Below are 13882 nucleotides of genomic sequence, written 5' to 3' on the forward strand. Positions count from 1 at the left end.
CCTGCATTCAGTCCGGAAGCAATCAATCATCACTCAGTCTTTTTCTAAAACATGGTCCTGAACAGAAGCAGCGGATCTTTCAATTTCCTATAAACTTGGGCAAAAAACCTTCCAGATGCCAGAAGCTCTTCATAGAAAGGCAGCTCAGTCTCCTCTTTCTCAAGTCCCAAATACCATAGAACAAATACTATCTGACTATACAGGGCAGAATGCTTTTCTGGATTGGTAGATAAAACTGCAGCATGACAGAGGTAAGAAAAGAAAGGTTAGTCTCCTCCCTCAATGTGCAGTAGTGTTGAAGCTAAAAAAAAAAAAAAAAAAAAGGTTCTGAGAAGCCCAGGAGAATCAGAAAGAAAAATTACTTTGCAAATGAAGACAAAATTTTAATGGTTGTTCAAGCACAGTTTTCTGCCTTTTCTCCCCACCACAGTCCCCTACCCCCACCTTATCGTCGTCCATGTGTCCTGCAAATCCTTCACCCTTTCCCCCTGAAATTCCCTACCCTTTGGTCCCTGTCAGCCTGTTCTCAATTTCAGTGTCTTTGGTTGTATTTTGCTTGTTTGTTTTGTTGATTAGGTTCCCCTTAAAGGTGAGACCATATGGTATTTGTTTTCTTTTATTCTTTACTTAACTGCATTGACATTTACTAGTTTGTTTGATAATGAAACAAACACCCCCCCCCCCACAATTGAGTAAAACATGAAATACAAAACTGCTTTCACTTCAGGAAAAAACAAAACTCTGATTTCCTTCACTTTTTAACCAAATAAATTTTTAAACTCTGTATATTTAAGTTTTCCTATTTCCTTGGTGGGTAGACTATATTTATGAAGGCAAAATGAGTATGTTTACCTAAACATAGTATTTTGTACATCTGAAACCATTTGGTCATACACACGTTTTTTTGCCCACTTTTTGTTCATAGTGTGTGAATCCCTTCCGCAAACAGCCCTGCTCTAAGAGACTATTTTTCTGCCTGATCACTTCCAGTGAGAGGGGCACAAACCCCACCAGGCAGCTCATTTCACAACGGACAGCTCTGCTCACACGTTTACTTTCTACAAGTTTTTGTGACCTGCCCACAACTCAGCTACAGAAGTCTAATTACTTGGTCACATAAGTCTTTTAAGTTTTTGAGCTACTTCCTCCTTCCCTCCCAAGTTTTGCCCCCTCTCCAAGGTATCCATTCTCATTTCTTCTGATATTGCATAAGCCCAACCACCAATAAATGGTCTCTAGCTTGTCAATAATCTCTTTGATGTCCTGAATAAACTGTTATTCTAGATGTGACACAATCAGAAGGTCAAGTGGGACAACACTTCTTTAACTCTGGATATTATAATTATTTTTTTAAAGTTTTTAAACTTAAAAAAAAAACCCTGATTTTAGAGAAAGAGGAAGGAGGGAGAGAAACATTGATTGGTTGCCCCTTACATGTGTGCCCCAACTGGTGGCCAAACCTGCAACCCAGGCCATTGAACTGGGACCTTCCAGTTTTTGGGTGATGACCAACCAACAAGCCACATTGGCTAGAGCTGGCCATTATTTTTAAATTAATCTCCTGAAAGGTACATTTGTGTTGGTGGAAGCCACTTCACACATATGATCAACCCAAATCTTTTTCATTTTTGGGTATGTGCTGCCCTTTTCAGTATTAGTTGGTTCAGCTGGTGGAAAAAAGATTCTATACTGAATCCAGGTCTGGTAAGAAGGACAGTAACATCAGTTGTCTTTAAGTATCTTCTCCATTGAAGGGGCAGGAGGAGCATTCTGATGCCAAAATGAAAAGGAACAAGTGTCCAGCAGTACAGGCCTTAGGAAAGATGAGAGACAGATTCATATTCCAAATCACAACATCAATTGCAATGTTATAGAAAAGCATCACTTTGAACCACTGAAAGTACCTATGCATTGCCTAATCTTAACTCTTCTCATTTTACAGATTAGCAATTAAGGTGAAGCAACTGGTCTAAAGATGATCAGCTGGTTGGTGACAGAGCGAGCAGGCAGGGTCTCAAGGTTATTTCCAGATCTAGGATGAAGCACTCTCCCCTCCTTCCCCTTAACCACACAGATGAAGCTCTGATCTGACGTTAATTAAAAGTAAACGACAGCCCTGGCTGGTGTGGCTCGGTGGATTGAGTGCTGGCCTGCAAACTGAAAGGTCAATGGTCAGATTCTCAGCGAGGGCACATTCCTGGGTTGTGGTCCAGGTCCCCAATCAATGTTTCTCTTCCTGTCTTTCTTTCCCTCCCCCTCTTTCAAAAAATAAATATAAAATCTTTTTTAAAAAAGTAAATAAACAACAGCCATGTTATATGTATACATCCACCAGGATGAAATGACCTTGAAAAAGTTCAGCCACACTATAAAGTAGCTCAAGTGGTGAAAGGGAGATTAAGAATATACACTCCTCTGTGGTCAGACAGTCCAATCACATCACATCCAGAGAAGAACTGAACCAAGAACTCAGCTTTGAGACCATCTGCCCTAAAGTTCTCTTTATCATCACCGTGGATGCCAACGGTCACTGGTCAGTCACATCTGAAAGATAGTTTACCCAATCTGTAATAGTAATACCTTGTAAAAGGAAAATCACAACCTTGATATTCTTAAAGAACAGCATTTCACAAAATAAAGCCATGGCATATCTTTCCTTTATCATTTTCCTATTATTAATGCGCAGGACATGTTCTTCCCAAAACTGCTTGGGAAAGCAGCAGAGTCGCCGGTGATCTTTTTTCCTGGAGGGCAGGGATAGGCAGGAGGCTAGTCAGCTCTTTAACTGCCTCTTTAGCTCCTTTTCCTAAATCAAGCTCCATTTACTTTTGTTACAAAAGCAACTGAGCAGTGAAAACATACATACACAAAACCTGCACGCTAATGTTCTCAGCAGTATTCTTGATACCCAAGGGGAAACGACCCAAACCATCAGCTGATAAATGAATAAACAAAATGTGGTATTATCCACACAATGGGATAATTCAGCCATAGAATGGAATGATGTACTGATACATGCTCCACATGGATGAACCCTGTAACTTTATGCTCAGTCACAAAAGTCTACTTTGTATGATTCCAGTTACATTAAGTGCCCAGAAAGGCCTATCTACAGAGATAGAAAGGAGACAAGTTGCTGAGGGCTTGGGAAGTTCGAAGAGAAAAGAGAGGGAGACTGACTGCTAATAGGTTCTTTATGGGGTGATAAAAAATACTCTGTAAGCGATTCTGGTGACAGTCACGCAACTCTGAATATACTGAAGAACATTTAATTGTACACTTCAAATGGTAAAATTATTAAGGTATATGAACTGTATCTCAATAAAACTGTTAAAAAGAAAAAGGCAATTAGGCCTAGTATAAGATTACAAAATATGGAAAAGGCAAAAGAACACAAAATAACTTAAAATTTTACATAAAGACAATAGTTAACACTGAGATAATATTTACCCTTGCAGACTTTCATGCATTCAGAATTTGTCTCTTAAAGAAACAAAATCTTTGTATTTCAGAGTTTATACATGTAGCAAGAAAATGTTGCTTAGAAATTTTGTAAATTTTTATTTTAAGAACCGTTTTTCCAACAATGTAAATGCTAGCCTCAAATGCCTATTAAGCTTAAAATGTGATTAGTCCAAAATGAACTGAGATGTGTTTTAAAATTATTTTGTTTATATTGTGGTAAAATACACAACAAAAAATGGTTAAGATAGTAAATTCTGTAGTGTACATACATAGCTCGGTGGTATTAAATGGTCACAATATTGTGCTATCATCACCACCATCCATTGCCAGAACTCTTTTCATCTTTTACACTGAAACTCTATACCCATTCAACTCCGCATCTCCCCCCCCCCATATCTGGCAACAACCATTCCCATTCTACTTTGTTTCTGATTTTGACTACTCTAAGTACATTCCTTTAAGCAGAGTCATTAAGTATTTGTCTTTTTGTGACTGGCTTATTTTACTTGGCATAATATCCCCAAGTTTTATTCATATATCAGAGTTTCCTTCCTTTTTAAGGCTGAATAATATTTCCCACAACGCACACACATTTTGCTTATCCATTCATCTGTTTAGTGGATGCCGAGACTACTTCCACCTTTATAAGCTATTGTGAATAATGCTGCCATGAACTTGGCTGTACAAGTTAGTATCTCTTCCAGATCCTAACGTTTCCACCTCTTCCACCTACAGTACGCAGGGATTCCAATTTCTCTACATCCTCATCAACCCTCATTTTTTAAATAGTGGCCATCTTAATGGGGATGAATAGTATTTCACTGTAGTTCTGATTTGTATTTCTTTAATGACCAATGACATGGAATGTCTTTTCATATGCTTTACTGGGCAGTTGTGTCTGTCTTGTTTGCAGAAATATGTATTCAAGTCCTTTACCCATTTGAGATACACTTACTTTTAAGTATAAAACACACACAGGATTTCCAAGATTTAGTATAAATATACCAAGTATCTCATAAATACCTCCACAAAAATACTGATATTAAAATGACAATATTTTATATATAATGGGTTAAATATTATTAACATTAATTTCACTTTTATTTTTTCAAATGTGGCTACTTGCAAGATAGATGAACCCCCCCAAACAGGCTAAATAAAAGCAGCTTAGTCACAAAAGAACAAACAGTGTATGATTCCACTCAATATGAGACATTAAGAATAGTGAAATCTATAAAGACAGAAAGTAGAAGGGTAGTGGAATCTAAAAGCCGGGGAAAGGGGGGATGGGGATTATTGTTTAATTGGTATAGTTTCAGTTTTATAAGCACAAGAAGTTCTGGAGATGGATGATGGTAATGGCTGCACCACAACACGAGTATACTTAATGTTACAGAACTGCACACTTAAATTGTTTAAAATGATGTTATGTGTATTCTATAATTAAAAGCAGATAAAAAAAATTAAAAAATGTAGCTACTGGAAAATTTAAAGCAACAGTAGTAATTTTGAAACCAGATTGATTTGCTTGCAACTTTATGAGCAGGGTAGCCTGGGTCTCTTTGCCAAAACTACAAATTTTAAGTATTTGTTTAGACTCCTTTGAACAGGACAGATACTCAAGAGCGAGTCCTGAATGCAATACAGAAACTTTGAAGGCCTTTACAAATTTCCAGATCATGTTGGACAGTATTAAATGAGACCATATGGTAACATATTAATAGTCCTCAAATTATTAAGTACTTAAAAAAAAATCTTAGTAAAGTTCACTCTCCCAGCAAATCTCCACTCCAAGAGGCCAGGGACAGTGGAATGCAGTAAGTCCTCACTTAAAAGTTATTCTTGATAGGTTCTTGGAACTGCAGTGATACGACATGTAACAAAACCAATTTTACCAAAGGCTGACTGATATGGACAAGAGTTAAGTTCCTACAATGCTGACATCTCATCAGAAACCACATTAAGCAAGATGACTTATTATTTGAGGACCTGCTATATATTACTTTGTCAATGTTAAAGGCTTCAATTAATTCTGCCTTGACTTAATAGATTTAATCCAGCTGGTGTTACTTTAATGAGCTCAACTATTTTTTAGTTTTGCAAAACTGAAATGATTCTAGAATATGCAGAAGTACAGAAAAAGCCCACACTCATTCCAGACCTACTGAACTGAAAGGTCTGCAGAATCACAGAGCCTTAGGTATGAGATAGTGATGTTGATGTGATAACAAAAGGAAGGAGAAAAAAGGTTCAAGGGTAAAGTCTATAGTCTACACCAAAATTTGTGCTTTCCAGTAACACTTATTTTCATGGACAAAAATTTAGCTGACCTATCAGCCACATGTGAAAATTTTTACCTCAAAACTTCCAATTTCTGTAACAAGGTGACAAGCACAGTAAAGCTTTCCTCTGTCAGAAAACAAAGACCACAGTGACTAAGAATACAGTGCGAGAGTTGGACAGGGTTTAAATACCTACTTTGCCGCTTACTATCTTTGTGACCCTAAAAATGTCATTTAACCCCTGGAGGTCTGTCTTCTTTATGGTATAACTAGGACACTATTGTTTAAACATCGGGATTAAATGAGATGATGCCAGTTAATGCTCAAAAGGGGTTATTTATTACCTTAAACCAGATCAGATACTGGAATATCCCTTTGACTATTATGAGTCCACACCAGAATATACTTTTAAAAAGCATAAATTATTATTTCTGGGAATCAGATGTGTCTGCCATACATCTGTTCCTGTACACATTACAATGTGCATTCAAACTTACACATATACACAGAGTTGTATTTTTATATATATGTGAACCACTCATGTCAGAGTTAGCATTTTTTTTTAAACCCTCACCCAAGGACATTTCTTTATTGCTTTTAGAGAGAGAGGGAGAGAAACATTAATGTGAGAGAGAAACATCAATTAGTTGCCTCCTGTACATGCCCAGGCCAGGGATCGAACCTTCAACTTTTCAGTTATAGGATGACGCTCCAAACCAACTGAGCCACACCAACAGGGGCAGAGTAAGCATATTCTTAACTTTACAAGCTCTGTGGCACTTAAAATGCTTATGCAACTGAACATCTGCAAATACCCAAAATAAACCTACGTGACTTACAGTTGCGTAGAAACGCAGAATGTGATTTAGATTGTGTATATTTATTAAAAAATATGGGAGTCATTCCTTTTTTAAGACTTTCAGGCTAAAAGACTAGTAAAAATGGTATTATATTACTGCTTATTCTGTTACTTTCAGACTTCAGACAAGAATCCTAGCTACGACCACCAGAATTTCTAGAACACCAATGGAACCAATAGTTTTCAGGGTGTACTTTTGAGAGCATGCTGAGAGACTACATAAGGAACAAAATGTGGACAGAGGGGAAGACAATGCCTGTGGCACAAGATAAAAGTTGAGCAACTGCAGTATATAACTTTATACTGCAGTATATAACTTTATTTCTGGGAATCAGATGTGTCTGCCATACATCTGTTCCTGTACACATTACAATGTGCATTCAAACTTACACATATACACAGAGTTGTATTTTTATATATATGTGACTTTCCCCCTTGTTTGAAAGGGGGAAAGATGCCTCACTGCTTAATAAGGAAAAAGATTGAGAGTACTCTAACATCTCAATCTAGCTTTAGGGAGTAAGAGATGAGGAGCATTTAACAATTTACTACTTCACATTGTGGGAAGCGATTCCAACACTCCGCTGTCTGTATAAGAATTCCATAGGCTGCTTGCTGTCAATACAGGTGGAAAACCTGCCCTAAGAGAAATGTGAAAAAAGGAAACCGATTCACAAGTGGGCCCAAGAAGACACTGAGATACGTCCTCTGGAATCATTCCAGAGGCATGCGGCTAGTCTTTCTTTGCATCTAAATGGCGCAAGACAAAAGTAGGTTATTTTCAACCCCTTAAAAAATCTTCCACACTCTATCAAAACTACTTAGAAATCATTTCCCCACAGTAACAGGAAATGCACTTTTCTTGAAAAATAAAATACACTTAAATCATCTCACCAAATTTTTATAACCTCTCTCCTACAGTCAAGGCTTAGCCAAAACATTCTTATTCTTACAGCAGGTTTTGACACTTAATGGTCAATCCTGACATTATCTGCAGTTTTGTTTTATTTATTTTTTTTTGTTTTAAAATCTAACTTGATCTTGAAACAGGATTCTGAGCACTCACTACATTTGGATACTCCAAATCTTAACTCACCTTTCACAAGAGCAAGAAATCTATAACTGTTGACTTAGATAATTCCAATTTAAAATCGTGATACATTTTGCTGTATTTCCACTACAGAGAAGTTTCTTCAGATACACCAGATTTCAAAAGACACTACTCATAAAAGTTCTGAATTGTTGGCAGCTTTTGCCAGCAAAGGAAAGATTTATAGATTTTCGAGGGAAGCAGTTTCTGTGAGCTTTTAAAAGGAGTATAATGGGTTCAGAAAAAGACAGAAATGGCAAAATGGCCAAAGCCAGCAATTACCTGTCTAAGCAAAAATAACTGCTCACAAGGGAGAAGGAACATGACTGTCCTAAACCAAAATATTGGGAAAAGCAACAGGGCCATAATCGGACTTTCTTTTCAGATCCTTATTCAGGTAACTTCAAACCAGACCCGTGCTACTTCAACTAACCATACTATCACAATTTTCATCTGTACTGTTCCTGATGGGGGTGTGGCTAACTTCTTTCATTGTGGAGCCCATTTGGGATCCTTGGCTGTTAGCTGACATATAAGCACAGAACATCACTATGAAGTTATGAGGCATTCATTTGAGCCCTCATTAACCAAACAGCTAAAAGGAGCATTATAAAAGCCTGTGTTCCTAGCACAGGCCTGGGAACCAGCCCAGACATATTCTGCATGTGGTAGTGCCTTAATTTCCCTACTTGTGAAACAAGGACGGTCCTGGGAGAATTGAGAATAATTTATAAAAGTACCTGGAAAATAAACAGGCAAGCCATCGATAGTATTTTATAATACCATAAAGGCCAGGAAGGGGGCCTTTACACTTACAGTCACCCTTATTAAAGGCATCAAGTGAGTCATACGAGAAATGTTACATCAACAAAAACAACCCGAAGTTGAGCAACTCAACTACAAATCTACCTATCTTTACTGAAAGGGAATTTAAATATATATGGATTTATTTTCAATTTTATGGGCTGATCAAACACTGCAAGAGTCTCATATAAATGACATGCATGTTTCCGAGTTAAATCTTAATCTACAGTGTATGTTCAGGGCAGTCTTCCCTTAGCAAACTCTTAGCCAAAAATCTTTTATGCTCCCCTTTATTTCTGGAACACTGCTGAAATTCTTAAGGTTTTAGAATGTGTTTAGCTGCTGTCTTAAAACTATACTAGAAATCAATAAAACCGAGGAAGCTTGTGAGTGCACTTCGAAGAACTCCTGAAGACAGGACAGTGAATATGTAAATGCAGACAAGGGAATCTAGAACACAAATAGCGCTAAGAGTTTTGCACTTTACACTGATTAGAATAAAAATGTGTACTCTCAACCAAAACAGGCACTTTATGTAGTTTGCTCCCATTTTATCTGTGGCTTTATATACCTCCCCCAACATAACCAGTTGGATATATACACACCCCAATTTGAAAAGCCTAACATGTGAAGGGAGCTTTCTCCTCCCGGTGACGCAGAATATGGATTCTCATTAGGCTGACCCCCACCCTGACAGGTATCAAAGGTAGAGCATGACCAACACCCAGGTGGAAGGAACACTAAGACACTAAGAGACTGAGGGAGCACAATCATCCTGCCTATCAGTTTCTCATTAACAGGGTCAGGGACAGAAACAATAAAAAACCACGAAATCATGATGGAACCAAGGCCATTCATGTTGGGCAAAAACATGGATGACTTCTCTTACAAAGTGTCTCAACAGTCAAAGTGGAAAATACCAATGTATAAACAAGAAACACCTTTTACACTCAAGATATCAATTCAGTTAGTATGGGGCTTTGGTTCATCAGTTTCAAATGCCAAGTGTCCAGAAGGTGTAATTGACAGTGGTGCACATCAGCAAAACATGGCCTTGACTCCAGATTTAACACCACAAGCTCTTACTAAACTAAAGGAGGAAAAACTGTGTAAGTTTATGTGATGCTAACAATACATTATCTAACTACAATTAAATTATTTACATAGGGGAACAACATTTTCTTAATCTTCTTGCCTTTTTAGGCAAGTAAATGAAAGTTCAATTCTCATGGAAATGTCTTCTGTCTTCTGGAAGACACAACAGGGTTTATGACATTCTTTTAAAGTGAAAGTCCTTTGGAAGTCAAAATTGAACAAGTAGCTTATTACAAAACAGTACTGGGCATCTTGATGTAGACTACAAATTAACTTCTTATAAAAGAATTTTTTTGTACTTCCACATTTTTAAAAGGTTTATTTCACTAAGATTCTGCTAGGTTATTTAAAACTATCTACAGTGTTTCATTCTGACACATTTTTCTCTGCACTCATACGGCCACCTCTTGAAACAGTGGACTGTATTTTATGTATATGTGCACACATGCAATGATGAAATCAACCTGCTACAGTCTATTACAACGTGGGCAATTTTGTTATTTATATGTTTCTCAAAAGAAAAAAAAACACATGTTAAATTCTGAAGATTTTCTTTTACTTCCTCTATTAATTCCCTACTTGCTTTTTATAACAGCTCCACCTTCCTTACTAAACTGTAATTTTAATGTGTAGCCAGAATATGTACATCTTAACAGTACATATGTACAACCAACAGCTTACTATTTAAAATTTCAAAATATTGGCAATTATTTTAATAGCTATTTCCCAAAATTTATAAGGAAAGCAACAACTCAGTGTATCTTCTGTAATTATGCTTTTAGTAATCAAATATAAGTAATAAATACATCTACGCATGCATATTGTAATGAAAATCAAAAGCCATTTTACTTGATAAAACACTATTTATTGGTTGGTTATTTTGGTAGCAAGTACACATTCATGGAAAGGCCTATTATAATCAGAATCTTTAAAGCTGTTAGAGGCTTGGCAACTCTTGAGATTGGGTCATCAAATACGAGTAACTGAGAAATTACTTGACACAGTCTGTTCAATATGGTGACATTTTATTTTAATATAAATAGTATTAGAACTCTTCCTGCACTTCAGCTTAAGGAAAAAATTAGAAATTTAAGCAAAACAAATTAACAGTGGGTATGTTTAAAACCAGTAACTCCTAGATAGGTAGGGCGGGCAGGGGTCTTTGGAGATTCACAGCCCAATGAAGAAACCAAATCAAAGATTTAGTTCAGGATACCCATACCCTGCCCTCTAGTTAATTAAGGTGTCTTACTACATACTATAATGAACCCTCACAATTTACCTAAATCCCAGCCTTCAAGCCCAATTGTTTCACCTTTTTTATTTTTGAGTGTCAAAACCAGGAAACCTTTGAAACCACAGAATACACGTTTTTCTAAGAGCTCACAGCAACTTTTCCTGTTAAAGGGAAAATGGCTATTACCACTTAGGACAACAGTTAACACTATACCTTATGTATAATCTGCTAAATCAAACAAAAGGATCTTCAACTTCACCTCAAACATATCCTCAAATATGAAACTGTCTTCAAATTATTCATTTAAAACTCATGTAACTATATATCAAAGATCAAATACAGGTCAAAACTCTATCTAACAAATACTAAACAGTATTTAAAACTTACAAATAATACCCATTTAGAACAAGTATCTCATCCTTGTAATTGCTAAATAATTATAAAAGCAAGATAATTAAGCCTCTAATGTAATATCTCACCTAACTGCCTCCTTCTCACTCACAAATTTTACTTGGCAGCAAATCTTCAATGAAAAGTCTCCTTTAAGCACCAAGTGGTTAACTATGGAATACACCCATTCATTTTCCCATAAATTTACCTTGGTGTATCTATATAAAATACCTATAACAAAGTCTTAAAAGTAACCTTGGGTATCAACCACTGTTAATCTTTGGTAGCAAGTAAATATTCATGAAAAACTCTGTTCTGATCAGAGAATCTTTAAGGTTTTGAGAAGCTTAACAACTCTTGAGATTGGGTCACCAAAATATCATAATTGAGAACTTAACATATTTTATGTAAAAAAGTACAGAATGCAAATTATTAAACAACATCAGCAACTTAAAAATTTTCTCTTAAGTTGTAAGTCATTTCTCTATTCAGAACCCATGACTGCAACCAGCTCTAACCGGTTCCTTGAGGAATGTGGCTAGGCTGAAATTTTGGAAGTGTTGGCTTTGGTGGAGACCAAGGAGGGAAAGTCTCTGGCTTCCCTGTTGCTGCAGTTTCCACCCACCAAAATGAATATACCCACCGGTGTGAGCTGATAATGTGGTCCAAAGAGCAAAGCAGGAACGGAGTCCAGATCCTCAAAATGGTAGTACAGGGCATAACCAATAGGCCACCTATCAGTTCAGAACAAAAAGTACAATCCTGTGCATCATGGTGCAAAAGCTGAGGCCTAGGTTTCCCATTATGCATCTTACACCTAGGAAATAATGAGGAGTAAAATCTATAGAAATAACACACCCCAAGAAGACGGGTGTTCACAGAAGACTGGTGTCAATGCTTTTGCAAAGGTGGTTGGCTGCTAAGATAATGAATGGCAATTACAATTCTGAAGTTGGAAAGAAAAGTGTACAATCAACTGTTGAGTTTGACAATGAAGAATTCAACACGGGCTTGATGTTTACCAACAAGGCCTTGCAGATCATGACACCCAGCTACATGCTAATGAAAACTACTACCCCACTAACATCTACCATCCCTCAAGAATGACTAACTCTCAAAGAGTTGGAAAGATTTGGGCCATGAAGAAGGGAGGTAATCAGCAATACCCCAAACCAGTTACTCTCAGGTTTGAAGCTTTTTCCTTTACCATCTGACCTTGGAAAGACATGGAGACACATGCAAAGCTTAAGGCAGAAGAATTCCAGAATTCCAGAGAAGGGAGAATCTATGTATCAAGAATGTGTCAAGGTGATTCATCAAGAACCAAAAGTAGACTGTGGGTCAACACTTTCGAAAAGTAAAAAGAAAGAACTTCTAAAAGGCAAGGTGGATTCTTTAAAAGACAGAAAATCACTGCTCTTGACTCAGTCCTTCGCCATGTTGCTGTCAGCTCACCAACTAGGAGTGCAGTGTGCCTTGCTGAGCCCATTTTCCCATGGTCTGTAGAAGGCGCTGTAAAGCACATCCTGTTCTAGCTCTGGGGCCCTTCCCCCCCTCTGCAGCCTTACCCAGTGCAGGGAATGCGCCCCCTACTGACTCCAACGCTCATTGCCTTTAGCTGACTTGGCTGCGGTGCATTTTGGGTGGGGGCTGGTATTTTCTTCATGGCCATAAACCAGAAGCAACAATGCAGATTTACAAAGAAACTGTATCAAGGTCTCCAGGAGATTCTTTTCTTTTTTCATTTTGAAGGTTCAAGGCACTTGCACGAGAAGCATCAGGAATAGGAACTGGGTGTGTGGGGATGGACAGCATTAAAATGGCAAGCAAGAGAAACAGTTTGGTTCTTTTTCCCTAAGCCTTTGTCTGAGAAATGGGGTTATGGTAAGAACTGTCCAGAGGAATTGGTGAATGAAAGAACATCAAGAACACTTAATGTGGGTGTGTGTGGCTAAAAAGGATATTAGACCTTAGCGCCTGATATTGGGCAGAAGAGGAAGAGAAGCAATCGCGCCTTTTCCAGCAGACAGGCATCCAGGTTGGGGGGGGGGGGAGGCAGGCAGGCAGCCCAGAGCCGAGGAAAAAAGAGGTGAATAAAAGGGTACTCAAAGAACTACTCCCATTCATTGCATTAAAAAAATCTTTTCGCAGCTTTCTGGGTTCCCATTTTCTACCATCTCATTGCAAAGTTGGAGCTCACAATGCTCCTAAGAGGTCGTGCTAACCAGGCACTGCGACTGAGTAAAGACGGTGGTGGTGGACTCCGTGGCCAGGATAGGAGGGGAGCTAGCATGTTGGGGAGGAAGAATTGCACAGGAGAGGCAGACTTTCACTCCGTGCTATGCACGCTCCCCGCCCCCCAATCTGTCCCCCTTCCCCTAGCTAAGAATGGGTAGACCTGACAGAAGGCTCGTCCCAGGCTTTGGGGGTGTGGGTGGGGGCTCGTTGGGAGTGGGGGACGGGAGGAAGGGATGAGTTCCAGGGATGGGAGAAGCTAGGTTACTGCTGGGGGCGGGGTGGAGGGAGATGCCATTAGCGGCTAAAGCTCCGGGGCCAGCCTGGCTGCTGGCCTCCGCGGACTCACGAGGTTCGGAACGGCGGTCAGGCTGCAAGAGGCGGCGCCTAGCCCCCGGAGCAAAGTCGGGGAACGGTCCTAACGG

The 13882-nt window shown here is 38.4% G+C and overlaps 1 protein-coding gene across 3 annotated transcripts in view; it reads right to left on the reverse strand.

The window, feature by feature from the left end:
- ADNP (activity dependent neuroprotector homeobox) overlaps positions 1-13882 on the reverse strand; it is a 31789-nt gene that overhangs the window by 17666 nt on the left and 241 nt on the right. Inside the window, exons 2-3 of one of the 3 annotated variants that reach the window (XM_037167371.2) lie at positions 11866-11956; positions 10911-10993 (exon numbers count right to left, since the gene is read on the reverse strand). The exons of 1 other annotated variant lie outside the window; for it this stretch is intronic. In XM_037167371.2, the coding sequence (XP_037023266.2) occupies positions 10911-10993; positions 11866-11942 (160 nt within the window). In that variant the 5' untranslated portion in view covers positions 11943-11956. Of the gene's footprint in view, positions 1-10910; positions 10994-11865; positions 11957-13882 lie in introns of those variants that run through there. One more of the 3 variants, XM_037167390.2, reaches the window with a different exon arrangement.

Source organism: Artibeus jamaicensis, unplaced genomic scaffold (assembly GCF_021234435.1).
Source record: "Artibeus jamaicensis isolate MK-2021 breed Jamaican fruit bat unplaced genomic scaffold, CSHL_Jam_final contig_685, whole genome shotgun sequence".
In the NCBI taxonomy this organism is placed as follows: Eukaryota; Metazoa; Chordata; class Mammalia; order Chiroptera; family Phyllostomidae; genus Artibeus; species Artibeus jamaicensis.